The 27625-nt window shown below is 38.6% G+C and overlaps 3 protein-coding genes across 3 annotated transcripts; 1 reads left to right on the forward strand and 2 right to left on the reverse strand.

Annotated features, from left to right (window-relative positions):
• Nucleotides 1-1611: 1611 nt before the first annotated feature.
• Nucleotides 1612-2799, reverse strand: LOC131687489 (uncharacterized protein K02A2.6-like). The gene has a single exon (XM_058971582.1). The coding sequence runs from the start codon at nt 2797-2799 to the stop codon at nt 1612-1614; it is 1188 nt and encodes a 395-aa protein (XP_058827565.1).
• A 10326-nt stretch (nt 2800-13125) lies between these two features.
• Nucleotides 13126-14937, forward strand: LOC131691090 (uncharacterized). The gene is made up of 5 exons (XM_058977291.1): nt 13126-13242; nt 13299-13479; nt 13532-13792; nt 13876-14210; nt 14634-14937. The coding sequence occupies exons 1-5, from the start codon at nt 13240-13242 to the stop codon at nt 14688-14690; spliced, it is 837 nt and encodes a 278-aa protein (XP_058833274.1). The 5' UTR covers nt 13126-13239; the 3' UTR covers nt 14691-14937.
• A 1138-nt stretch (nt 14938-16075) lies between these two features.
• LOC131687490 (uncharacterized) lies at nt 16076-17760 on the reverse strand. The gene is made up of 4 exons (XM_058971583.1): nt 17748-17760; nt 17299-17617; nt 17043-17239; nt 16076-16980 (listed from the first exon to the last, which is right to left on the reverse strand). The coding sequence occupies exons 1-4, from the start codon at nt 17758-17760 to the stop codon at nt 16076-16078; spliced, it is 1434 nt and encodes a 477-aa protein (XP_058827566.1).
• Nucleotides 17761-27625: the final 9865 nt, after the last annotated feature.

A 27625-nucleotide genomic window follows, 5' to 3' on the forward strand; every position in this document is an offset into this window, starting at 1 on the left:
TCACCAAAAAAACATTTTTTCACGCTGAAACCCTTACCCCCTTAAACATACTTTATACATCTTCACCTAAACTCCTTGGCAGGGAAAATATACTCCGATTGAAGAAGAAAAGACGAGTTTGCAATCAAAGTAGCTAGTAAACATAATTGTATTCCGAGAAAAAGAATTTGAATTTCACTACCACTACGCTCATTCAAACTCGTGGCTCATAAATTGGTAAGGTATGCGACGCACCTAATCCCTAAATCCTAAATTATAATCTTAAAATAATCCATTTTATTTACACTCAAAATAAGATTTACAGTTTATGATTTTAAGACAGATAGTCACGTAGCGAACATGTTCGCGGTGGCTTCATGATGCTGATGCTTGAAGCGATATAAAACTTCGATGTTCGCGATTCTCAAATAAACGAGGCATTCGCTTTATATGTGTTCACCGAATATCGCTTCGAAACTCTGTGGAAATGTTCCAAAAACGCAAAAACCACGAGCCAAGAGCTTACCTCGTGTTCGACGATGTGTGCTTCTAAGGTTAATGTGAACTTTTTCGAACATTGTAAAGAGCGAACTAGATGCGAAGCTCGCTTCGTCCGAGCAGAGATAAGTTTTACCCCTAAATGTTCGCAGCGATTGTGTCAAACTCATCGATTGCATGTGGTATGCTTGAGAAGGTGCTTCGTGAAGCTTCGAACAGCAATCAATTCATTTTTCGAAATTTTCCTGCCCTGAACACGGCGAAATATATTTTTTTCAATTTTATCAACGAAAACGTTATTATATAAAATATTTTAGTAATGCTTCCGAAAACTAGTATTGTTTTGAAGTGTTTCAATACATTTGAAAGCGCAGTATGCAAACACAGTTAAAATACGATTAAATTTTCTGAAGCGAATTTTCAAAGCTATTTTTCTCGATTCGATATCATTGCGTCTTCGACCCTTTGGTCGGTTCATGATCGATTTAGAAAAATAATATTGTTTAACCGGCAATTAATGTTATGGTCACGGCTCACAGAAACGAGGCTTGCTACTCCGCGAATTGGCAGTTGTCGGTGACGTCAGAGAAATCGTTGAGATAAACAAATTGATTTCTCGAATGATGTTAATTGACAATATTTGAGCTCTTACGGTGAAAAAAAATAATATGCAACGGATTCATGACGTAAATTACGCCATAATTACTCTAGACACAGTTGATAATCACTGCATCTTTGTGATTATTAGCGACAATCAGGAATTTGGCTGCATGCCATAGAAAACATATCTCATCGTAATTGCCTGTTACCAGAAAAGGTTTTGGACGTCGGCATAGCTTCCTTGTGATCCATCAGGTGCCGATCATTCGTTAGCAGCAAACAATAAATGAAAATCATCTAATTGTTTTCACCGACGATTTCTATGACGCGCACTCGTCAAATGTTTACACTCTAACGAGCTAGCCTAGTATATGGCACAAATCCCCGACTATGTACGGGGAACGTGCCATTTGAGCCAATATATTCTGATTCCTAGTATATGTAAGCCGTGTGTTATGGTATCTTTTAAAATAAGATTTATTAATCCTCTTCTCGTTCTAGGTTTATCTACCACATTCTTCTCTTTCTCTATTCTTAACGATACACGGTGTAAATGAATTTGTCGTCGAATCTAGTAGGTTTTTTGATGTTGCTACGTTTGCGCAAAACTCTTGCTTCCGAGTTACTTCCGGACACCGGCTCTGTGACAGAGTTATTTGTATTATCGATGTTCTCCGGTTGACCAGTCGTATTGTTTTCAATTGTAGGATGCAGTTCTTCCATCGAGTTATAAGACCGATCTGTATCCGATTCAAAATTGTTAGCGATCAATGGAGCTTTCCTTACATCCTGGACGTTCCGGGAAAACTGGATTCCTCCTCCACTGACTAAAACAACCTTCGCACCCTCACGGGCAACGACTGTATAACGTTCAGACGAAAATGATGGATCTAGTTTCGACTTTTTATGCTGAGACATAAGCACGATATCCCCAATACCGAAGTTTGAATCTTTTGCTCCGCGTACTGAATCTGCGTAGTCCTTGCTCATAAGTTTTGCTTCACCATCGCGTTCTCGTATGTCTATACGATCCAACTCATTGGAACCTGAGTCACTCCAAAGACTGGAAAATGTTCCACGGTACTTCCAGCCAACTAACAGTTCGAATGGAGTTACACCTAGACGTGAATGGTAGACTATTGTGTTATGGTTGTGTACGTATCGTTGAAGGGCTTCTCTCCAGTTTTCGCCTTCAAATTTTGCAGCAGCTACAGCTTTTATTATACCCTGGTTCTGTCTTTCGACAGCACCATTGGTTTGTGGGCAAAGCGGGATTGATTTCCGAACTTTGACGCCTTTGCTCTCCCAGAAAGTAACAAACGTTGAGCTTTGGAATGGAGGCCCGTTGTCACTCTGCATGATAACTGGGCAACCCCACGTCTGGAATACTTGGCATAATGCTTTGTTTGTACTATTAGCATCGGTTTGATTCATTTCCACTAACGTCAGGTATCTAGAATATGTGTCCACTACTACTAATAGTGTACCAGCTCCAGTTACAGGGATGGAAAGGAAATCAATCTGTACTATCTCCCAAGGGCCTTCAGGTAGTACTCTGTTAGATAGGGGAAGAGGTGGGTTTTTGCGGGCTAAAACGGCGCACGTCTTGCAATTCTTGACGAATTGAACTACGTCCGTGGACATATTTGGCCACCAAAAAAACTCGCGCATTATTCGTTTCATCGAAGCCTCTCCAATGTGACCACCGTGAGCGGATGTCATGGCTCTTATTCGAAGTGCTTTTGGAAGGACCGTTTTGTCACCCTTGAAAACAAGGTGTCCCAACAAGTGAAGATTTGTTTTTTGTGCTTCAAACTTTCGCAGTGAATATGGCCACTGGTTGGTATCAATAGACCTTTCTCGTCAAAAAATTTTATATGATGGGATGCTTCCTTTTTTACCCCCATTCGTTACTGCCTATTGCCGCGATGATTTGGTACCTCTAACTATTGAAAAAATCAAAAATAGTGCATGCTGCTCATTTAACCCCATATTCTGAATACCTATCTTGCCTTGTTTCCCCGTATTTTTACACCATTTGGATGAATTTCCTGTGAGGAATACTAAAAGGATGCCAGATCTGCATATATATATATTAGTAAATCTGCAGATTTTGCATTTTCACTGCAGATCTTTTGCAGATTACAAATATTTAGCAGAAAAAAGCCTATGCCAGCCAATTTATACACAAGCCTTCAACATTTTTGATCATTTAAAATATATACATACTACATTTCTACGTCGCATTTATTGAAGATTTTTGTAGCAATCTGCAGACTTTTGTATTTTTACTGCAGGCTATTGTTTAAATAGACCTGGCATCACTGATACTGAAATGATTCATTCATATACCTGTCAAAAATATAGAGCATTGTATGAAAATGTATAACCTCACTTTTCTGACAGTTTCGGTGTGCTTGTTTACCTAAGGCTCGTTTACACGGACTTTTAAAATTTACATTACTTGAATACTTTCGATGCTCTTTGAAAAAATATCAACTCAAGAGGGATGAGGATTGGAACAATGGTAACCTGGTTCATACATTGACCAATCGGCGCTGGATGTAAAACCCGGTGGCATATGCTGAATCGCAAGATCAAGCATTGGGCTATAAAACGATTGCTTTCTGGATGATGGATCCTTATCAAATTTGTACACATTTGTTTGTTTGCTCGTGGGTTAATTCCTAACAAGATGATCCGATTGATTATTCATTTTTAGGTGGTGAAGTTTACCTGAACTTTATAGGTAACGAATTCGGTCGATGATAAGTTGTTGAAATGATTTTGATCGTTCAATGCCCATATCGAAGAACGTTTCCATTGGTCAGAATGCCTACCAGCGTATGATAGCTGCAAACATGAGGACAACAAGGTTATCGCTTTCGAATGGAACAATTATTTATTATTCGTGTTCAAGTTCCATTACAGCAAAAGTTTCGTCGATTATCGCATTGTCGTTGATTTAGCCGGCAAACGCAAAATAGCGCTCGGCACTGACGATAAGGAGTATGAAGGATTTGATTGGAGTGATAATAATGCAGAGCATTAAACATTCTGATAGAATATCAGGGAGGAGAAATTATATGTAAATTTATATTATATCCCGAGTTGCCATCATTTTGGCACCGCAATAAAGCTATCTGCTGTCTTGTTCAAATTGGCACGAAATAACTAGGCAGCGAACGATAAATTTCATAGTCAATTTATTTACTTTTTCGGAAGGATAAGTAATTAGTATGTTGTGAATATATGTGTCGCCGGTGCCGTGTGTTATGGTGGTACCGGACGGAACCGTTGGTCAGCAGACCGTCCTTGTCGTACTGGTCATAAATACGACGTTTTTTCTCATCTGATAGCACTTGACATGCTTCGGAGATCTGTCTTAACGCTCTCTACTTAGCGCAGGATACGCGAAACCACTGCTAGCTTTCGAAAGAAAATTCCTAGCTGCTGCTACCCTATCAGTCTCTCTCTCTCTCGGCTGAGGACTACAATTTCGGTCGATTAAATTATGCTATGAAAATTGTACTTCCTGGAATTTCATCTAACTAGGTCAATTCATTGTGAGGAATTTCGCTGCGTTCCAATATTGCTTGCCTCTGTAGGTGATGATGTGTGTGGATTCACTTCGGCAGCCAGCTCTTATGTTTTGGATAATTTTGCTATCTTATTCTGCTGAATAAATCATCTGCCTAAAGCCTCTACGTTATACTACGGTCTCTTTAAAAACGCTCTGCTATTTAATCTTGTAGCTCTCGGCAAGTCAGTCCTGGCACTCTTCTCGACTATTCCTGGCACTATACCGCTGACGTCGCACTTATGACGGTGATCAAACTTTGCGAGAGTGGCAGTGGTTTCGGAATTGTTCACTCGACAAGCAGTAAGTGCTCTGCTACTTATGCCTGAGCCCCTCATTGAAACCTTCGTCCTGCCGGAGTGTTAGCTTCGTCCGATACCGGAGCGTATTGCTGAACCGAAGCAGTCTGCAACTGGCGCAGCTTCCTTCGAATCGGAATCGCTGAATATTCCCGTTAGCCGAATGTCCAACGTGGCCGAAGGCAAACCGATTGCAGCAACACCACCAGCCGTAGCTGACCTTTTAGCCTTTAATCCGAGTCCCTGCCATTGGCATAGCGACAGACGAGTGCGGCGCAGGCTGGACCATCGGTTGACTCGGTGCCGGACGGGGCGAAACAGCTGCAACAGGAGCGGACCTAGTATGGGGTGTAAAGGTCATCAATTGCCATAGATCACCAAAATGCTCTGCGACTAACATTGTGAACAAAACAAACCAAATGAAATTGATCGCAACAACGATAAAACAATCTAAATTCTACCCAAACATTTGAAACATTTGAAAAGGGTCTAACTGCCGAACGTAAACCTTGAGAAAAAGGCAAAAGAAGTTTTGGTCGAATTCATTATAATTCTATTTAAAAATTTAATACTGTTTTATTTAGTTTGATTGCGCATATTGTTTACATCAGACACTCCCCTTAATTCATTGAGTACGTATTTCACTGCCTTTATAATCCTTTTGGAATCAGTTACAATAATCCTTTATAATCATTTTATAATAAGCGTATTGCTAGTTAGGACTTTTATATCAGCCGGGCCCTTTATAATTTGTATAAAATCATTAACAAAATTCTTCATAATCCATTGTTGCGTTATGTTTGTGCACATGGCCAGATATAGTTTTTAACTGGGACGTGACGTGTGGATACGAAAAAACCTAATGTCAATTGCAGCCAGGAGGAGCTGTCAAATGCAGCCAAAGGGAACCGTCAAATGCAGTCAAGGGGAACTGTCAAATGTAGCCAGTCCATTTAAAATATTGCGAATCTTTTCTAAAATCCACATCGTGACATTTCAGCCATGCGCCACCCAACCGTGCGCCGAGTTAAGCGCATGTTCACTTCGCATTAGTGCAAGCGAAAAAACGATTTGACGTTTGTTTTTGTTTCGTTCGTACTCATGTGTGTCACATATAGCAACAAATCGACGAAACGCTAGTTTATCTTGGGATAGACAATATGTGAGGAAGAAAGAGTGGCTATGCAAGACAAGAGATCAAATGAACAGAAAAAAAGAAAACATATCCACAGGTTATGTCCCAGGATTTTAATAGAGAACATGAAAATTCGATTTGTTTGCATTTGGCAGTGGGCCTTTTTCAAATGTTTGGCTAGAAATTCCTTACTTCTACAATGAATCATGTACAAGAAAAGTAAAAATGTTAAATTTAACGGAACAATGTATGATGCCGACATCAAATAAAAAATTACAGCTGAGCGACCTTGTTTGGAAAGTGTTAACATTTGGCAGCGAACCAAACCAAGTTTCTCATACTATGATCGAATCAACAAAAATTCCAAGACCATGTAAACAATCTCTCTGAACTGTCAAAAAAGTGAGGTTAAACATTATCATGCAATGTTCTCCACCGAGAGGTTCACTTTAATTTGTTTACATAACCAATGAACTTTGTACCGCGACTCACCACTTCATTTGCCGCGTTGCCAGGAACTCAAGCAAAAATATTCAAAACAGTGTTGCCCAAACACACATTTTCAGTCCCACCATTCTTGCAAAGGTGAAAAAAATACTCAACATTCTTGCATTTTTCAAATTTAAAAAAAACATTAAAAAATCACCATAGCTCCAAATAGTCTCATTTCAACGGCAATATGCTTAAAAATGTGTAGTCTTTTGAATAAAAATAAGAAAAAAGGGGGTTAGGTCGGACGAGAATGGTCTATTGCCTCTTGGACTCCTAGAAGCTCGTCGTCAGTCTCTGAGGCTCTTTCAATTTCTTCCCACGTGATCTCCATATATCCCGAATCCAATGCATAAAGAAAGTTATTTGAATCCTATTCTTCAAACGGGATTGCGCTTTGAGTTTCGCATACCAGTCGGGACAGTGAATCAGCTACATTTTGTTCCCCCGGTACTCTCATTACTGTGAACTCGTAGGGCTGCAGCCTTAAGGCCCACGATTCAGCCCGTGTTACGGCTCTTTTGCCAATACGGTGGTTGGTGCTAAAAATGAATTCATTGGACTCTGAGTCGGTGCGGATCACGAATGAGCGACCTAGAAGGTAATATGAAAAGCGCTCCACCGCCCACACAACTACCAAAGCTTCTCTCTGAGTTTGTGGGTAACGTTGTTCGGTGACTGTCAATGCCTTAGATGCACAAGCAATTATTCTTGGAACAGCATCTTTATTGTATTGTACCACAACAGCACCTAATCCAGTTGGTGATGCATCTACGAATAACTCCACTATCGCTTTTAACGCATCATTTCGCAAGAAGTTAAATTCATTTTCTTCGTGGTTGGTCCAGTAGAATCGTTCCGAGTTAACCAATGCTCTGAGGTTTTAATGTAGAATACATTTAAGCTTTCAATATAGGGGTCCCGTTTCAAAATATCGGCTGCGGCGCCGCGTCAGATTATGAACGTTAATAACTTTTAACACACTTAACAGAATGATTTGATTTTTAGGCCAATTTGTTGAAAATATGTTCCTCTATGCTGTATTAAAATTTGAAGTATGTATAACATGCACTAATAACAAAAAATTGTGTTTTGAAAAATCTTTCGAAAAAGACTCGGAAAAGTGAAAATTTTCAGCCCATCCCGCACACAGCCGTCACTATAGTGGACCAACCGAACAATAAAATAATGAAAAGTTTATATATAGGTCCACTACATGTTTGTTCCTATGATTATTCGCATTGGGTTGCTTGACGAGAGCAGTTGGTGGGGAAAAGACGGCATATTCCTTTGGTTAGGCCTTTAGAAGCCGGACGGAAAGGAAAGGCTCATGCACGGCACGAGAACGAGCGAGAAAGCGATAGTAGTGCATATTAGCGCGATTATATAAATATCTGTCGGTCGGTTTTTCTCATCATTCGTATTCGTTCAAGTACTAGCAAGCAAGTACTAGCGGACTGGCTCCGCCGGAGGAAAGCAGTTGGGCAATGACGAAGGCCGAAAAAATGCCTCAGCTACTGGTGACTCATCGGAACTGTCGCCCTGCAAGAATTTCGCCCCAACTAAAGGGCAACTAATCTGTAGGCTATCGTTCCAGCGTCTGGTTCGTGAGATTGTACAGGACTGCAAAGTCGAGCTACGCTTACAAAGCTCAGTCGTAATGATGCCCCGAGAAGCCCACGATGCCTACTTGGTCGGTTTGTATTATTAAACTGGCTCACCGTGTCCGTGGGGAGTGCGTTTGAATTATTCTCCCGCAAAAACCCAAAAAACGGTTCTTTACAGGACCAATTAATTGTGTTCTAAAAAGAGTTAAACTGAAATTTACATTTTATGGTGTATAACAAATAATTTTCAGAAAGCTATATAAGATATACGATGTGTGGAAAGAAAGAAAGAGAATTTAAATTATCCTCTCTCGCTCGTTTTCGTGCACTGCTTTTCCATTCCTTTCTGTTGCTAATACCATCATAACTAAAACGAATGTGCGTGTTCCCCCACCATCTCATGGCCAGTGTTGCCACAATTGCATGTTGCTATTACACTTTGAATTATTTTATCGATCCTCTCTAGTATTGATAAAATATAGAACGTGCAAAGTACACTAGTCGCATGCTTTTATTCGAACTTTTTGGCAGCCTCCGTTGATTAACTGCATAAATCGATTTGTTTGTGCAGCTCCTTGCCAGTAGCAAACTAAATAGCCTTTATCAGCGCTAACAAATAACACAAAAGAATTTAAATTTGTGAAAATCTTTTCCTTCCTTCTTTTCAAATCTGCAACATTCTTTGAAAATATTGTTTGAATGTTGTTATTGAAAAACTGAACATGCAAGTTTGCTAGCACTGGCCACTAGATTGAAGGCGATGGAAAGACAGAATATTCGTTTTGGTTATGCTAGTATTGGTAGCCGAACGGAAAGGAAAGGCGCAGGAATGGCACGAAAACGAGCGAGAGAGCGATATTTGTGCTTTCTCGTGTGTTCATATATGAATATTGGTCGGTCGGTTTTTCTCATCATTCGTATTCGTTCAGGCACTAGCAAGCAGCCAGTCCCCGAAGGAAAGCAGTTGGCAATGACGACGGTCGGAAAAAGTGCCCCAGCTACTGGCGACTCATCGGAACTGTCGCCCTGCAAGAATTTCGCCCCAACTAAAGGGCAACTAATCTGTAGGCTATCGTTCCAGCGTCTGGTTCATGAGATTGTACAGGACTGCAAAGTCGAGCTACGCTTACAAAGCTCAGTCGTAATGATGCCCCGAGAAGCCCACGATACCTACTTGGTCGGTTTGTATTATTAAACTGGCTCACCGTGTCCGTGGGGAGTGCGTCTGAATTATGCTCCCGCAATAAAACAACAAACGGTTCTTTACAGGACCAATTAATTGTGTTCTAATAAGAGTTAAACTGAAATTTACATTTTATGGTGTATAACAAATAATTTTCAGAAAGCTATATAAGATATACGATGTGTGGAAAGAAAGAAAGAGAATTTAAATTATCCTCTCTCGCTCGTTTTCGTGCACTGCTTTTCCATTCCTTTCTGCTGCTAATACCATCATAACTAAAACGAATGTGCGTGTTCCCCCACCATCTCATGGCCAGTGTTGCTACAATTGCATGTTGCTATTACACTTTGAATTATTTTATCGATCCTCTCTAGTATTGATAAAATATAGAACGTGCAAAGTACACTAGTCGCATGCTTTTATTCGAACTTTTTGGCAGCCTCCGTTGATTAACTGCATAAATCGATTTGTTTGTGCAGCTCCTTGCTAGTAGCAAACTAAATAGCCTTTATCAGCGCTAACCAATAACACAAAAGAATTTAAATTTGTGAAAATCTTTTCCTTCCTTCTTTTCAAATCTGCAACATTCTTTGAAAATATTGTTGGAATGTTGTTATTGAAAAACTGAACATGCAAGTTTGCTAGCACTGGCCACTAGAGACTAGATTGAAGGCGATGGAAAGACAGAATATTCGTTTTGGTTATGCTAGTATTGGTAGCCGAACGGAAAGGAAAGGCGCAGGAATGGCACGAAAACGAGCGAGAGAGCGATAGTAGTGCTTTCTCGTGTTTTCATATATGAATATTGGTCGGTCGGTTTTTCTCATCATTCGTATTCGTTCAACCACTAGCAAGCAGCCAGTCCACCGGACGAAAGCAGTTGGCAATGATGACGGTCCCAAAAAGTGTCCCAGCTACTGGTGGCCCATCGCAACCAACTACCGATCAGGAACTGTCGCCATGCCAGTATTTCGCCCCAACTAAAGAAGAACGGAGCAACTAATCCGCTGGCTAGCATTCCAGCGTCTGGTTCGTAAGGTTGTGTATTACTTCAAAGTCGAGCTACGCTTACAAAACTAAGCCGTAATGAAGCCAGTGATGCCTACTTGATCGGTTTATTTGAGGATACAAAATAGTGCGCCAAGTACGTAACTTTCTCGCAAAAGAAATCAAACTGGCTCACAGTGTCCGCTGGGAGTGGGCGTAAATTACAATAAAAGCAACGGTTCTTTTCAGGACCAACCAATTGTGTTCTAGTGAGAGTTAAACTGAAACTTTTATTTTAAGATGTGTAATTTTCAACAAGCAACATAATACGTTGTGTGGAAAGAAGTAGCTTGCACACGGAACAAAAATTTAAATTATCCTCTCGCTCGTTTCGTGCACTGCTTTTCCATTCCTTTCTACTGCTATTATCAGTATAACCAAAACGAATGTGCGTGTTCCCTCACCATTCTTCTAGTGATCAGTGTTGCTTCAATTGCATGTGTTTAAACGTTGAAGTCGCATGCTTCTATTCGAGCTTTTTGGCAGCCTCCGTGTACTAACTGCATTAAATGATTTTTTTGTGCAGCTCCGTGCTAGTAGCAAACAAAATGGCCCTACCAGTGTCTGATTCGTGAGATTGTGCAGGATTTCAAAGTCGAGCTAAAGTTCAGCCGTAATGGTACCCGAAGAAGCCAGTCTTGTCGTTTCGTTCGAGGCTACAAAACAGTTCGCCAGGCACGTAACTATCATGCCAAATATATCCAACGATCCAGCGCATCACCATCAACACCAACACCGATACCAAAGGTTCTTTTCAGAACCACCATTATTACCATAGAGAATTATTTGAAAATTTCCCATTCAAACGTGATTCTGTTGAATATTATTAGATTTAAATTAACGTCTCGAATTGAAATCACGACGCTCCGGTTATGTCACAGACATTACCCACCCATCTTTTTTATTGTGACCACGACTAACGGTTTAATATAGACACCCCATTTCAATATTTCGGAAGGAACAGAAGGTCGAGTTTGGAAAGTTTGTAACTTTCATTGTACTTAACCAAATTACACAATGTTCGCACTAATGATTCAGAAATATGACCAGGAATCTTCTATTAGATTTGAAAATATTTATAATTTACATGAATAAAGAAAAAATGATTTTCAGGAATCAATTATTATCTGTTCTGCCATTGGCCTGTACTATGCCACTTCCTCATGCTAACAATTCATTTCATCGTTAGCCATCTCCCTCACCAAGGCCAACAACGCCAACAAAAAAGGTCCTTTTCAGGACCACCATCATTTTTGTAAAGAATAATTTGAAATATTCCTCGCCCAAATCACCTTTTGTCCGAAAATTCCAATGAGTATCAACATATTTGAAGAACGTGTTCCTTATGTATTCTACATCTCTCCGGTTATGTCGCAGACATTACCCACCCATCTTTTGTTTTATCCGCCCGATTCATTATAAATTTATCGGTAAATGTTACTAGGCCCCAAAAGCTTTTCACCTCCGAGCAGCTGATGGGTCTTCTAAAATTCTTTATCGCGCTTATCTTGTCTTTTTCCACCATCCAACCGTTCGCCGTTAAAACAAAACCAACGAATTTGACCGATTGACTACCGTAAATGCATTTAGATTCGTTGAGCTTGACATTGTGATTACGAAGGCGAGATAATACCACCGCGAGGTTTGCATCGTGTTCTTCTTTTGATTTCCCGTGGACTAAGATGTCGTCCAAATAATTCGACACACCTTTGCAACCACCCAGGATGTGCCTTTCCAATGTTTCCTGGAATATATCCGGAGCGTTGCATAATCTAAACGGGATCCTTACGCACCGGAATACACCAAACTCCGTATAGAAGTTTGTCAAATGTCTCGACCCAATGTCCAGCTCAATGTGATAGAATGCATTGGACAAATCGATTGTCGAAAACCAGCATGCACCGTCTAGATCTGCAAGGATCTTTTCTAAAATCGGCATTACGAATGGGGTCCTATATATGTACTGGTTTGGTCCTCTCAGATCAATCCAGTCTGAACCAGTCTGAAATCATCTTTACCCTTTGGAATAACGAGCATCGATGAGCAGAATGAAGTATCCATATTATCGGATACTGGCTCTATAATCTCAGCCGATATCAACTGGTTGAGACGTTTCTGAACTGAAGGTTTTATGGCAAGTGGTATGTTTGTGAAAATGTTTCTGCCTGGGGCAATATTCTTGTTGTAGCTTATCTTCACCGGGGGGATATTAAATTTGGGAAAGGGCACATTTTCGATTATAGTATACTATTGTGTAGTTGGGCAATTGCTTTTGACATTAAAAATGTCTTACTCCACTATCTGGGGCTAGGTGTCATTCTAAAATCTAAACTATCTCCCATGTAACGAAACTATGTAAGGTTTGCACGCTTATAACTCCGATATTACTAGATGGATTTTAATCATTCATACACCAACCGATTCAGAAACACCTAACTTAAATATTGGTAATAATTTAATATCTCCCCAATAAAAGTAGACTTTTGGAAATTGGTAAAATTAAAAAGTTCACGAAAAACGGGAAAATTACCATTCGTGAGGCAGATTTCTCAGACACAGCCGTCAAAAGAGGGCAGCTTAGTGACTCAATGAAAGGCGTAAAGTCATAAATAGAAGCGACGCATGTCCGTTTAAATTGAAACATTTACACTCAAACGAGATATAGGGGGGGCTGAATGCTTAGAGTGGATGTTTTGCATATGAACTGTCAAAAACGGATATAAAATTTTCAAATCGTTTAGAATTTGGCATTTTATCTGTAAATAGAGCGTATATTTATCAAAGGCCTATATAAAAGTGGAATAAAAGTGATTTTCTGCAACATGGTAATGAATATTTTATGTATAACTATGTGTAAAATATATTTTTTTTGCGTTTTCAGATTCAGCACCGGTGCATCGTAACGAGATGTATGAACGTTGTACCTGGTCCGGTACCGTTTTTCAAATGCCCTGGATACGAGAGTAAAGTGTTTAAAAAATGGACAGTTTTTTTTCATCTTGGCGGGATGCGAAAGGAAAAAATTTGTAAAAACCACTTCAACGAAAACGATTTTATGAAAAGTAAGTTCTTGGAAAACCTTGTTATTTTTTGAAACTAATTTAATTATTTCAGATATTCGCATGAAATTAAAATATCATGCAGTACCAACACAAAACTTGCCAGGTTCTGATCCGTATGTGGACAAAAGTGGAAGAAAATGTTGTGTTAATGAATGCCGTGCTAGAAAAACAGCCATACTGTTTCAATTTCCGATTGATAAAAATAACTCGATGTTACAAATGTGGAAAAAGTCGCTCCACATGAAAGAGCAAGATAGTACTACGTTGCTAAGAATTTGCGAATATCATTTCAAAAGCAGCGACTTTATAACAGGTAACTATCAATCATTGACAATTTATAGGTATTCTACGTTTACATAAAATGCTCTTCTTTTAATGAATATTGTTTCTTTCTAGTTACTTCGTTTTATCTGAAGCCAAATGCTGTACCGAGAATAAACATACGCAGACAAATTCGTTTTCCTCGACGACGGGTTAAAGACACGACTGAACTTTCATCTACTTTGCGTGATCATAACTACTGCGAACGGTGGTTCCAGTCGAACGGTAACCGCATGTGTTCTGTCTACGGATGCAATTCACGTGCAGGAAATAATGTCAGTCTTCATAAATTCCCACTGAAAACAGACGAAAGATATTCTATCTGGATGCGTAACTTGAAGCATGGAAAAAACCAACAATCTATTCAAAGGTTTGCAGTAAGCATTTTGAGGATGCTGATTTCATGCCAGGTATGTTGTGAAGCACACAAAAATAGTGTGGACATTTATCCATAAGTTACTTGCAAAGTCTTGAACTTTTCTTTTGAAACTTTTTTTTAATGTCAGCATTATTATTGCTAAGTCAAAATTTTGCATCTGAAAAACAGCATAGATTTTTTTTAAACCGAGCTTTTGTTTATAATTGCATTTTATGATAGGCGTGTTAGTGACTAACGGTTAAAATTGGCTTCCTTATAAACGGCTTTTTGAAATATCTAGCCAATTACAACAAGACAATAAATGTTCCAATGTATAATCAATTCTTTCGTACAGTTATTTGACTTCCTGCTAGAATAATTTGTGTCGATACTTTGTACTTATAACCCAACATAATTTCTTTAGTGTAAAACCCGCAATAATTTCTTATGTATTCATAACCCGATATAATCTCAGGTGGTAAGAGACTCAAGAACACGGCTGTGCCCAAACGAAATTTACCGCGAATTTTAGAGCTACGAAGAGACAACACATATGGTAAACCTCGCTTCCATGTTCCAAAAAAACAGTTGCCACTTGAGAAACATTCAGCAAGTAACTCGGAAATCGACCCAGATGAAAGTGTAGTCTCAGCCGACTCGAAGTTAGATGATTTGTCCTGTCTACTTAATAGAACAACGATATCAGAATCATCTGATTATGACCATACGTTAAAGAAGGAACGTGATCCAGTTCAAGAAGAGAAAAATACGGTTATAGGCTGGTCAGCAGTCCGCCATGAGGACAGTAACTTAGAAAACCAGGAAAAAAACACAATTAAAAATGTGAACGAGATTGGCAAACTGGAAAAAGGAAGAGTATGGATTTTGTCAGACTTATTGCTTTCAGACTATGATGTCAATACATGGACCGGCATACCAAGTCTTGATATTCTACAGGAGATTTGCTTAGTAGCGAAGAAACTGATGCTCTGTATGCACAAAAGTATAGTATGCATTGTTCTGATCGTGTCATTTTGGTGATGACGAAGCTCAAGCAAAATTTATCCTTCGCTGCGATCGCAACTTTGTTTAGAATTCACCCTGCAACGGTTTCAAAATATTTTGCTTACACTGTACAAATTTTGTCACAAATTTTGTCATCGTTTGTGTACATGCCCCGGAAAGAAGAAATTTTGCAAAATATCCCACTATGTTTTCGTGACAAGTTCACAAATGTAACAATGGTACTTGACTGCACGGAAGTATCTTTGGCAACTCCAAAATGTCTTAACTGTCGGATTGCCACATACTCTCAATACAAATCACGAAGAACTGCAAAATTTTTAGTTGGGGTGACTCCTGCCGGGTTGATATCATATTGTAGTAAAGCTAACTCTGGCAAGGCTTCGGACAAATTTATCTTTAACGATGAACAATTGATTGAAAAGCTATATCCTCACGTCGATGAAATTATGGCGGACAAAGGATTCACAATAGAATCGGAGCTATCTCAAAAAGGCATAAAGCTACATATCCCACCTTTTATGAGAAGTCATCGACTGACAGACGAACAGGCCCGTATAAACGAAGCTATTGCTAAAGCAAGAATTCACGTGGAGCGAATAATGCAACGATTGAAACTGTTTGCAATTCTGCAAGAAACGCTTGATGCATCGATTATTGGTCACATTGATGACATAATGACCATCATTTGCGGTATCGTTAATCTGTCTAACCCAATTCTTCGTGATGACAAATTTTAATTGCCTGAAATAAATTAAAATAATAAAATAAAACAATAATACTCTAACAATAACATCCTTTATTTAGTGCAGGAAGGAATAAGTAACAACCTAGCAATAAAATAAAAATAGATAAATGAAGAAACATCTTAGTATGTTTAATATTTAGATAAGTTTACGTACTACAATCTGGTAAAAGTGTTGCAAGCATGCGAGTGAAGTATAACCCTTTCAATCCATTAACGATATTCTCGGTGAAAGAACGATCAAAATCCACTTCGATGAGTAAAAAGTCGTCATCCTTTGCAGAATACAGGATAAAGTCACATTTGTCGCATTGAAGGACCCACATGTTCATTTGAACTTGGCAGTAGTATGCGTGATTTTTGTTCAGTTGCAGCTCACCAGTAACCGGGCACCGTTTCACATATTTTTTCACCGTCCCACATTGTTCCAATTCCAGAATACTGCCGTTCTCACCTGTCAAGGGGCATTTAATTTCTAAAACGACGTTGTTCAAGCAATCGACGCCATCTGGAGAGGCACCGAACCAGTTTTCTTCAGGTTTGATAACCAACCCACATTTCATTATCATCGGGTTGCGTTTTTGTTTATAACATTGGAAAGCAGCAGATTCGGTTTTGCTACCATACTGTATCGCTTTACTCTTCAAGGCTTTAATGCTCCAATATTGGGTTATTTTCTTTTCCCAATTTGGATTAGCGTTAGTAAGGTAAGTGAATAGTTTGTAACACGAACTAGCGGTGATCCGAATCGACCTTTGAATTTTCCAAAAGTTGGAAGTTTGACTCTGAGTTTCAATCGCAATTTCAATAATTCTCGCTAAGTCCACATTTATATGCTCTCTATAAAATTTCTCCTCCTGCACTGTTGCAAATTTGTATTGTGTTGTTAAAACGTTGGTGCGTGCATACGTCAGCATGCTCTGCAATTCGTTTGATCGACAAAATTCAACATTTACTGTGGACCCCGTACACTGCAGTAATCGATCAGGATACATAAGTGGCTCGTTCAACTGTCTCCCGTTTATATGTTTTGCAATGGCAGAATTCTTGGCAACTGAAATTTATATCAAAATGATTTTAAACGTAAAGTAGATCTAAATTATGCTCTTTGTTTACCATTCAAAATCCTGTTGAACGACTCGGCCAAAATATTGTTTTGCAATTGTATGTCCGGGGGAAGTAGGCGAACATATTGTTTTATGCAACAGAGTTGATTGATTCGTTTTGCTCCCCACTTGTTGAATTTCTCTTTTTTTGTGATTCCCCATGCTTGGACTGCAGTAGTGCAGGAAAGGAACTCACAGTTAACAGAACTGAAAAGGAAACTTTATTTTCTAGTTCCATTAAAAATGCCTAAGGGATAGTAGCTTACCGGTTAAGTTCCAACAAGCAAGCAATAATGTGCTTACAGCGAGCCGTCCCTGCCTTACAAGAACATTTCAACGCCCACCCGGAGACATTGGCAGTGATTTTCAGGTCAATTGTGTGCGGTATATGCTGTGGATGAGATGACTGTCTTACAAATCCCGTAATGTAAACACAGTCCGCTGAATTTTCTGTGTAGCCTATAAATATCACATGCTTAGCCTCGAACACGGCACAATCCTCGCGAATTGGTCGCACTGAGTCGCCAACATAATCTAATATGTCGATTAGATTAACATTAACCGTAATGTCTTTTCGGTTTCCACCTGAAATATATGGAGAACTATGAAAACCTAACCTAGATGGTAAGCGAATATATTTTCGAAGATTTCCTACGTTTCATCTTACTAAAACTGTAAATAATCATTTTACTAGTTTTCGCATCGAATTTCTTACCTTCCGAGTCCATTGCTCTAATTATTTTTTGTTTATTTCCAAGGAAAAACAAAATTAAGTAAAGGATAACCTGCAAAACCTTTGAACACGTATGTGATAAATATATAAACATCCACCTTTTCGTGTTTCTACAAATCATAAGCAGATGTCGCTTTAGGTAATGAAGCTTTGCAGCAAAACGTCAATAAGTTGTTGCTCTTGTCTCATACGAACAACATCGTCTCCGGGCGATGCAATAAGCGCTATCGATTTTCGGCAACGTTGGCATTTGCACACACTCGCACCTATGTGACTAAACCATATACGGTTAGTTTATAAATAGAGGTGACGCGTACCCGTTTGAATCAGTTTTTGTTCTTATGTCGAACGGGTAAGATGCATTTTCGGCAGCGGTGGCCGTGTGCGGATTTTTCGGGTACCAGCACGGTGTCACAGAATGATTTGCAAAGTGGGTGGGCGGGGTGGTTTGGATTTAATTCAATACGGTGTGTGCTGCTTAAGAGTGTTGCGTTTGAAAAAAATATATTTATTTTTATGCATGCGTGTGCGTTGTAACTTGTTAATACATGTTTACGGCGCTAAGTAGGTGCGTAGGGTAAAGAGCCTATTGGTTTTCATGTTTCATTTTTCGGTTATATGTTTTTTATCAGTAAGGCATCTGACAATGTGCTTCTGTAGTTATTGCACTGTTCAGCAGCGTAGTATTTTATATAGGAGGGTACACTCAGGTTTCTTTACGCGGATTTTGAAATTTACGCGGTTTTCATTTACACGGCCTGTATCCCCTGCGTGAAAAATCTGAGTGTAATTGCATCGGAACAATCACATTCCCAGCAGAACTTTTTGTTTTCTAATTTCAAACACTTTTGTTTCGTACTGCACAAAACGGAAAATTTTAAAACAGAACTTACCGTCCCAGCAGCAGTTGAAGCGGGTGTTCTTTGTCGATTCAAATTCAAGCCATGTCTTAAGCGTTACTGGACTTAAAATTGTTTTCCCAGTTTATCCAGTCAGAATATCTGTCCTACCCTATGTATTTAAAACACAGTTCTAAATGCGTTTTATACTATGTTCACACTACTGAGTTAAACACGTTATAATAATTAGCAACAAGAAATATGTCATCAAGATAGCGTTAAAACACGTTTTAACTCATAGTGTGAACGTAGTATTAAAGTATACAACAAATAGAACGGTTTGGTATACTAATTTAAATTTTAAAATAAATCTGTTTTAAATTATGAAACACCGCTGTACTGAAGATATAATTATGTCAGTCCTATTACCACATAAAACACCTATATAACATAAAACGCTGCAGAATTGTTTTAATAATACAATGTTTACACTACAGAGTTATAACACGTTTTAATAATTAGCAACAAGAAAAATGTCACCAAGATAGCATAAAAACCCGTTTTGACTGGTAGTGCGAACGTTGCATAACAATGTAATTTATCAAATACTTTCATTTTTCACCACTAATCGATCAAGAAATACTTAAACTTAAGATTGTTTACTTAAGTTCATTAGTACATTATTGAAAATTTAAATGGAAAATAAAATTTCATATTTCATGGAGAATCTGTATATTTCCGTTGGCGGGCGTGGGCTTCCTCATCACAGCTCTCAATATGGAACTTTTCTTTTGAATATATTTTCTGGACAGACCAGCCTATTTTTACTAGATGGATCAGCCAAATAATTCCAATTGCCTAGTGAGATACTTGATTAATTAATAGATTACCGTTAAAAGATCTTCAATAAATTATGTTTTGATGGGGAGGGTATATAGCAAATTGTAACATATGAAAACAGGCGAGTGAACAAGAACGTGAGTCGATATGTGTGATAGATAAAATTCATGTGCACGCTCTTGAAAAAAGCTACATTTTTAATGTCACCGTGGTCGTGTCCTGTACACAACCCTTTAATTTTTTTTCCTCCATTCTCAGTGCTGCGGAAAACAGTCTTTAACTGAAACAGTTATAGCTGAAATGCTTTATGCAAGAGAAGAGCATAGTGTAACAATATTTTTGGTAGCGCATACCCTGGTATTACACGCCCAATATTATCACAGGCAGTTGTTGCATTGGCTTCGGTTTTCCCGATTTTGAATTGTGAATTAAGTTTCCGCTATCCTCTTTCGATGAGTTTTTCCAGTTTTAGCAGTGTCTGATGTTTATCAGAGAAAGTGAAAATGAGCTAACTAGGTTGTAGCATCAGATCATAGTAATCGATTTTCTATCACTGTGTATCTATTAAAAAGATTCAGTAGGGGTGAAATATTTGTAAAGAGATTCGATTGATTTTTAGTTGAACGATTTTTTGCATCCTTGATTGAGATGATGCTTTCATTGAATTCGTAGCTCTTACTTTTGCGAACAAGTTTGCTGAAGACACCAAATATCTATGTTGAATACTTTGAAAGTTGTAGCTTGTTGTTTGTGGATGACCCATCGGCGCTTATTTATTGTTCAATATAGTAATGATCCGTTCAAACAAACTAGTCGAAATTCATTTCTATAAAACGGAAAAGGATGAAATCAGAATTTCATTCACTATTACAGCTAGAAACAACCACCGAACAATTCCAAGTTGTCTGAATGTACCTTGATCACTTATTAGTGCACAACTCTTCATTTACCTTATGACAGCAAATTTTCTAACACATAACCATCAAATCGATCTGGAACATATCTCGGAAAATGAGAAGCGAAATAAATAACTCCAAGTAGAATGAAAGTCGTTCTAAACTCGAACTTTTTCGAATACTGTCTTTCCATTATTATTCGCTTTTTGTCGCATTCCATATTTTGATATATTATTTTGAAGACCCATATTTTAGATCAATAATAAAATCAATAAAGATCAATTTCGATTTTTTTTAAAATTTTACACTGGTGTAACCCCTTAAGTGGTTGATTTAACGGCTTCTTTCAAAATTTATCGAACTTACTCCCATTGGTTCATTCGTTAGAGTAGTTTATGTTAAAGAGAGTGTACTAAATTAATAGGAACACTTAAATTTAGGAAGTTATGACCCTCGCTCCACAATGCTGTTTGCGACAGAATTGCTCAATAGACCTTTCTCGTCCGACCTAACCCCCTTTTTTCTTATTTTTATTCAAAAGACTACACATTTTTAAGAATATTGCCGTTGAAATGAGACTATTTGGAGCTATCGTAATTTTATAATGATTTTTTGAAATTTGAAAAATGCAAGAATGTTGAGTATTTTTTTCACCTTTGCAAGAATGGTGGGACTCAAAATGTGTGTTTAGGCAACACTGTTTTGTATATTTTTGCTTGAGTTCTTGGCAACGCGGCAAATGAAGTGGTGAGTCGCGGTACAAAGTTCATTGGTTATGTAAACAAACTAAAGTGAACCTCTCGGTGGAGAACATTGCATGATAATGTTTAACCTCACTTGTTTGACAGTTCAGAGAGATTGTTTACATGGTCTTGGAATTTTTGTTGATTTGATCATAGTATGAGAAACTTGGTTTGGTTCGCTGCCAAATGTTAACACTTTCCAAACAAGGTCGCTCAGCTGTAATTTTTTATTTGATGTCGGCATCATACATTGTTCCGTTAAATTTAACATTTTTACTTTTCTTGTACATGATTCATTGTAGAAGTAATGAATTTCTAGCCGAACATTTGAAAAAGGCCCACTGCCAAATGCAAACAAATCGAATTTTCATGTTCTCTATTAAAATCCTGGGACATAACCTGTGGATATGTTTTTTTTCTGATCATTTGATCTCTTGTCTTGCATAGCCACTCTTTCTTCCTCACACATTTTAAATGGACTGGCTACATTTGACAGTTCCCCCTGACTGCATTTGACGGTTCCCTTTGGCTGCATTTGACAGCTCCCCCTGGCTGCAATTGACATTAGGTTTTTTCGTATCCACACGTCACGTCCCAGTTAAAAACTATCTATCTGGCCATGTGCATAAATATAACGTAACAATGGATTATGAAGAATTTAGATAATGATTTTATAACAAATTATAAAAGGGCCCGGCTGATATAAAAGTCTTAACTAGCAATACGCTTATTATAAAATGATTATAAAGGATTATTGTAACTGATTCCAAAAGGATTATAAAGGCAGTGAAATACGTACTCAACGAATTAAGGGGAGTGTCTCATGTAAACAATATGCACAATTAAACTAAATAAAACAGTATTAAATTTTTTAAATAGAATTATAATGAATTCGACCCAAACTTATTTTGCCTTTTTCTCAAGGTTTACGTTTGGCAGTTAGACCCTTTTCAAATGTTTCAAATGTTTGGGTAGAATTTAGATTATTTTATCGTTGTTGCGATCAATTTCATTTGGTTTGTTTTGTTCACAATGTTAGTCGCAGAGCATTTTGGTGATCTATGGCAATTGATGACCTTTACACCCCATACTAGGTCCGCTCCTGTTGCAGCTGTTTCGCCCCGTCCGGCACCGAGTCAACCGATGGTCCAGCCTGCGCCGCACTCGTCTGTCGCTATGCCAGTGGCAGGGACTTGGATTAAAGGTTAAAAGGTCAGCTACGGCTGGTGGTGTTGCTGCAATCGGTTTGCCTTCGGCCACGTTGGACATTCGGCTAACGGGAATATTCAGCGTTTCCCATTCGAAGGAAGCAGCGCCAGTAGCAGACTGCTTCGGTTCAGCAATACGCTCCGGTATTGGACGAAGCAACACTCCGGCAGGACGAAGGTTTCAATGAGGGGCTCAGGCATAAGTAGCAGAGTCCTTGCACTTACTGCTTGTCGAGTGAATAATTCCGACGAAACCACTGCCACTCTCGCCAAGCTTGATCACCGTCATAAGTGCGACGTCAGCGGTATAATGCCAGGAATAGTCGAGAAGAGTGTCAGGACTGACTTGCCGAGAGCTACAAGATTAAATAGCAGGGCGTTTTTAAAGTGACCGTAGTATAACGTAGAGGCTTTAGGCAGATGATTTATTCAGTAGAATAAGATAGCAAAATTACCCAAAACATAAGAGCTGGCTGTCGAAGTGAATCCACACACATCATCACCTACAGAGGCAACCAATATTGGAACGCAGCGAAATTCCTTACAATGAATTGATCTCGTTAGATGAAATTCCAGGAAGTACAATTTTCATAGCATAATTTAATCGACGGAAATTGTAGTCCTCAGTCGAGAGAGAGACTGAGAGTAGCAGCAGCTAGGAATTTTCTTTCGAAAGCTAGGGGACCATTCATAAATTACGTAACGCATTTAGGGGGGGAGGGGGTACGACAAGTTGTGACAAGTTGTGACATAGGGGGGAGGGGGTGTTAACTAGATCGTTACGTAACATGTTTTCACCAAAGAAAAAAAATTTTTTCTTGGAATTTGTTACGTAACAGGGGAGAGGGGGATGGAGAAATTTGTGACAATTTGTTACATAGGGGGAGGGGGAGTCAATTTTGGGCAATTTTTGCGTTACGTAATTTATGAATGGTCCCTAGCAGCGGTTGCGCGTATCCTGCGCTAAGTAGAGAGCGTTAAGACAGATCTCTGAAGCATGTCAAGTGCTATCAGATGAGAAAAAACCTCGCATCTATGACCAGTACGACAAGGACGGTCTGCTGACCAACGGTTCCGTCCGGTACCACCATAACACACGGCACCGGCGACACATACACACTAACCCAGCCCAAACTTGTTCAGTAATTTATTTTGACGACTTGCTTAGTAAAGTGATATTTTTAAGGAGCTGTCAGCAAATTGTTTCAAAATTTGCGGAATAGTTTTCATTTTTTAGCGATTTTCAGTAACTTTTTGAATAATTTACTGAAACCCGCAATATTTTTCACTGAATTTATCAGCTCTCCTGTTTTTTTCGGTACATGAACATTATCCAGTAAAATACTGACTGGTTGTTCGGCAAAATTGTACCAACGTTACCGAACCCCGTCAAAAATTTACAAAACAGGTACAGCAAATCATCTGTCAAGTCGATATTTTCAGAGGAAACTGCTGACTGACCAGTGTTTTTTGACGTTTGGATAGAACGGATTGCGGAGAGTTCGGTACCAAATTGTTTTACTGAATTGATTACCGAACGGTTTGCTGTTCAAAACCCCAGCAAAATTTTACTGTACCCAGTAATTTAAATTAAGTGTGTATATTCACAACATACTAATTACTTATCCTTCCGAAAAAGTAAATAAATTGACTATGAAATTTATCATTCGCTGCCTAGTTATTTCGTGCCAATTTGAACAAGATAGCAGATAGCTTTATTGCGGTGCCAAAATGATGGCTACTCGGGATATAATATAAATTTACATATAATTTCTCCTCCCTGATATTCTACCAGAATGTACAATGCTCTGCATTATTATTATCACTCCAATCAAATCCTTCTTACTCCTTATCGTCAGTGCCGAGCGCTATTTTGCATTTGCCGGCCAAATCAACGACAATGCGATAATCGACGAAACTTTTGCTGTAATGGAACCTGAACACGAATAATAAATAATTGTTCCATTCGAAAGCGATAACCTTGTTGTCCTCATGTTTGCAGCTATCATACGCTGGTAGGCATTCTGACCAATGGAAACGCTCTTCGATATGGGCATTGAACGATCAAAATCATTTCAACAACTTATCATCGACCGAAATCGTTACCTATAAAGTTCAGGTAAACTTCACCACCTAAAAATGAATAATCAATCGGATCATCTTGTTAGGAATTAACCCACGAGCAAACAAACAAATGTGTACAAATCCTTATCCATCATCCAGAAAGCAATCGTTTTATAGCCCAATGCTTGATCTTACGATTCAGAAAATGCCACCGGGTTTTACATCCAGCGCCGATTGGTCAATGTATGAACCAGGTTACCATTTTTCCAATCCTCATCCCTCTTGAGTTGATATTCTTTCAAAGAGCATCGAAAGTATTCAAGTAATGTAAATTTTAAAAGTCCGTGTAAACAAGTCTTAGGTAAACAAGCACACCGAACTGTCAGAAAAGTGCGGTTATACATTTTCATACAATGCTCTATATTATTGACAGGTATATGAATGAATCATTTCAGCATCAGTGATGCCAGGTCTATTTAAACAATAGCCTACAGTAAAAATATAAAAGTCTGCCGATTGCTACAAAAATCTTCAATAAATGTATATAATTTAAATGATCAAAAATGTTGAAGGCTGGTGTATAAATTGGCTGGCATAGGCTTTGTTCTGCTAAATATTTGTAATCTGCAAAAGATCTGCAGTGAAAATGCAAAATCTGTAGATTTACTAATATATATGCATATCTGGCATCCTTTTAGTATTCCCCACAGGAAATTCATCCAAATGGTGTAAAAATATGGGGAAACAAGGCAAGATAGGTATTCAGAATATGGGGTTAAATGAGCAGCTTGCACTATTTTTGATTTTTTCAATAGTTAGAGGTACCAAATCATCGGGGCAATAGGCAGTAACGAATTGGGGATAAAAAAGGAAGCATCCTATCATATAAAATTTTTTGACGAGAAAGGTCTATTGAAAATTATTAAATGAAATGAATGAAAACAAACATTAGACTATAGCATTTTGTACGCATGCACTTCAGAGGTCCAAGAGTTACAATTTCTGTTCTAGTTCTCGGATCGCCAACACATTTTTTTCGATTTTTTGGCCCAGTTCTCAAGGGAAATCCAGTTTTTAACTTTTTGCATACATATTGCATTGAATGAAGAACTTAGATAATGTATTCATAAAGTATTAGTAATAATTCAATTGTCCGTTCATTTTAAAAGGACATTTTCTATAACTTTACAACTGATTTAATTTCACTTTCACTTCACTGGTCGAGTTTATTGACATTCCCTATTTCTTTCTAGGATTCATCATACACATCATGACGTTATTTATTTAACCGATAATCGATTTTTTCCTTTGAATGGATATCGATATCTTTATCCTCAAGAAACTGACATAACTGGTAGGTGACTATAGGAACATGACTAAGATAAGCGACCCACTCAATACGTCGTGTACATTGTGTTTAACTTCATTTTCTAGCCCTAGTTTATTTCATTTGAAAATTTATCCCCGCCCTGTCACGAAATCTTTATTTATCCCTACTGGTAATTAGGGTTGCCACCTCTGGAGAGGCTTTGACCCGGAGATTTTCACTGACCTGGGGGGTGGTGGTTTTTGAGTGGAACTAGACGGAAATTGGAATCAAAGCGATTGCTCAGCATTTTAGAGCACTTTAATCGCTTTTTATTACTACGTTACAGTAAAGCTGTAAATTTTTCACATTTATGAACGATTTTGTTGGTTTAATCTGGTGCAATATTTCACTTCCCCGACTAAGTGCCAAGAATACAAAAGCACCAACTCTCGCTGTGGAGGATAAGTCGAACGAACATTGCTCTCCTCCATAACTAACACTAAGCACTATGTGGTGTCGGTTATTCATCACCAGAGGTTACAACAAAAGGGCAAAACTCGCCTCCCTAGCCAACAGTTAAGGGTTGCTACAGGAGTAGCAGCAACACGAGAAGAACTCGTTTGATGTTGACCTAGTCAGTTGGATAAATCTGCCATACCTTGGTGCAGCGGGTGATAAGCACCGCTAACAGTGATGTGATTTGGTAAAATTGCACCAAAATGACTTTTTTACATCATTTTGAGCGACTTAGTAGGATGCTAAATTTCAATTGTAGCATATAGCGAAATATTACTTTCCTTAATTTGTAGTAAATTTGATTTGTTTTTCATATTCATTGCTTTGTGAAAGAAATCAGCAATATTTGGTGAACTCATCTTCGCCACTTTGAAACGAAGGTTAGTCGAAAAAAAACTGAACCAGAGTAATAGTTAACTTAGACTTTTTAAATATTTTGTAAAGAATCAATTCCAAAAAAATAAAAATATTATTCTTCCCACCAAACCCGGAGAAATTGATGTGAAACCCGGAGTCCCGGAGATCGCACCCGAAAACTGGAGTCTCCGGGTCAAACCCGGAGGGGTGGCAACCCTACTGGTAATATATCAGTAGGGTATCTTAAATAAACTTGTTACACTGTTCAGTTAACCCCAGCATCCATAAGCTACACATTGTCACAACTATTTTTCACCTATTCCACCCTTAATACAAGGCCTCTGTCTAGAATATACTTTTTTGCATAACTATTAGGTAGGTATTTGAATAAAGAAAACTAATATCGTCCGGCGAGCATGTTAGCGGTGGCCCTCGCGATGCTAAATTGAAATAATCTTTCGGTGTTCGTGATTCTGAAATACTTCGAGGTAATCTTTTTTTCTGTGTTCGCGAACATCGCTTCGAAGCTTCGTGTAAATGTTTCAAAAACATCGATCACACGAACCAAGAGCTTTGCTCGTTTTCGTAGAAAACTACGCAAAAGCTTTTACATATCTTTCCCCGAACATCAATGAAATGAACAAGAAGCTTCATTTATCCTCGCCGAACAGCATGCAAAAGTATCGCCAAAATGTCCGCAATTATGATGGTAAGCGATTGTGATGCGAATCTTGTGTATACGAACCAGTAACGCAAAGCTTCGTACTTTGAAAGTATTCGAACATAGGTTCGGTTCGAATATTTCCTGCCCTGATCAGCATAGCCAAATCGCCCAACAATCGTCATCTGGACTTCAGTCAACTAAAGGTTCACGGTATACTGAATTTTTGGGCTGGCGAAACACTTACCGGGGCGCCACAGGGCGTCGAGTTATGAGTTACAACAGAATGCGTGGAGAGAAATGCTGGAGATGTGGCAACTTTTACCATTCTTCTTCGGATTGTCCGGCTATCTAGGCTCTGCAGAAACTGTGGTCAGGTAGGCCATTTTCAACGAGTTTGTCGCTTTGTTCCTCAATCAGCTCCGGT

This window comes from Topomyia yanbarensis, chromosome 3 (assembly GCF_030247195.1).
Source record: "Topomyia yanbarensis strain Yona2022 chromosome 3, ASM3024719v1, whole genome shotgun sequence".
Lineage (NCBI taxonomy): Eukaryota > Metazoa > Arthropoda > Insecta > Diptera > Culicidae > Topomyia > Topomyia yanbarensis.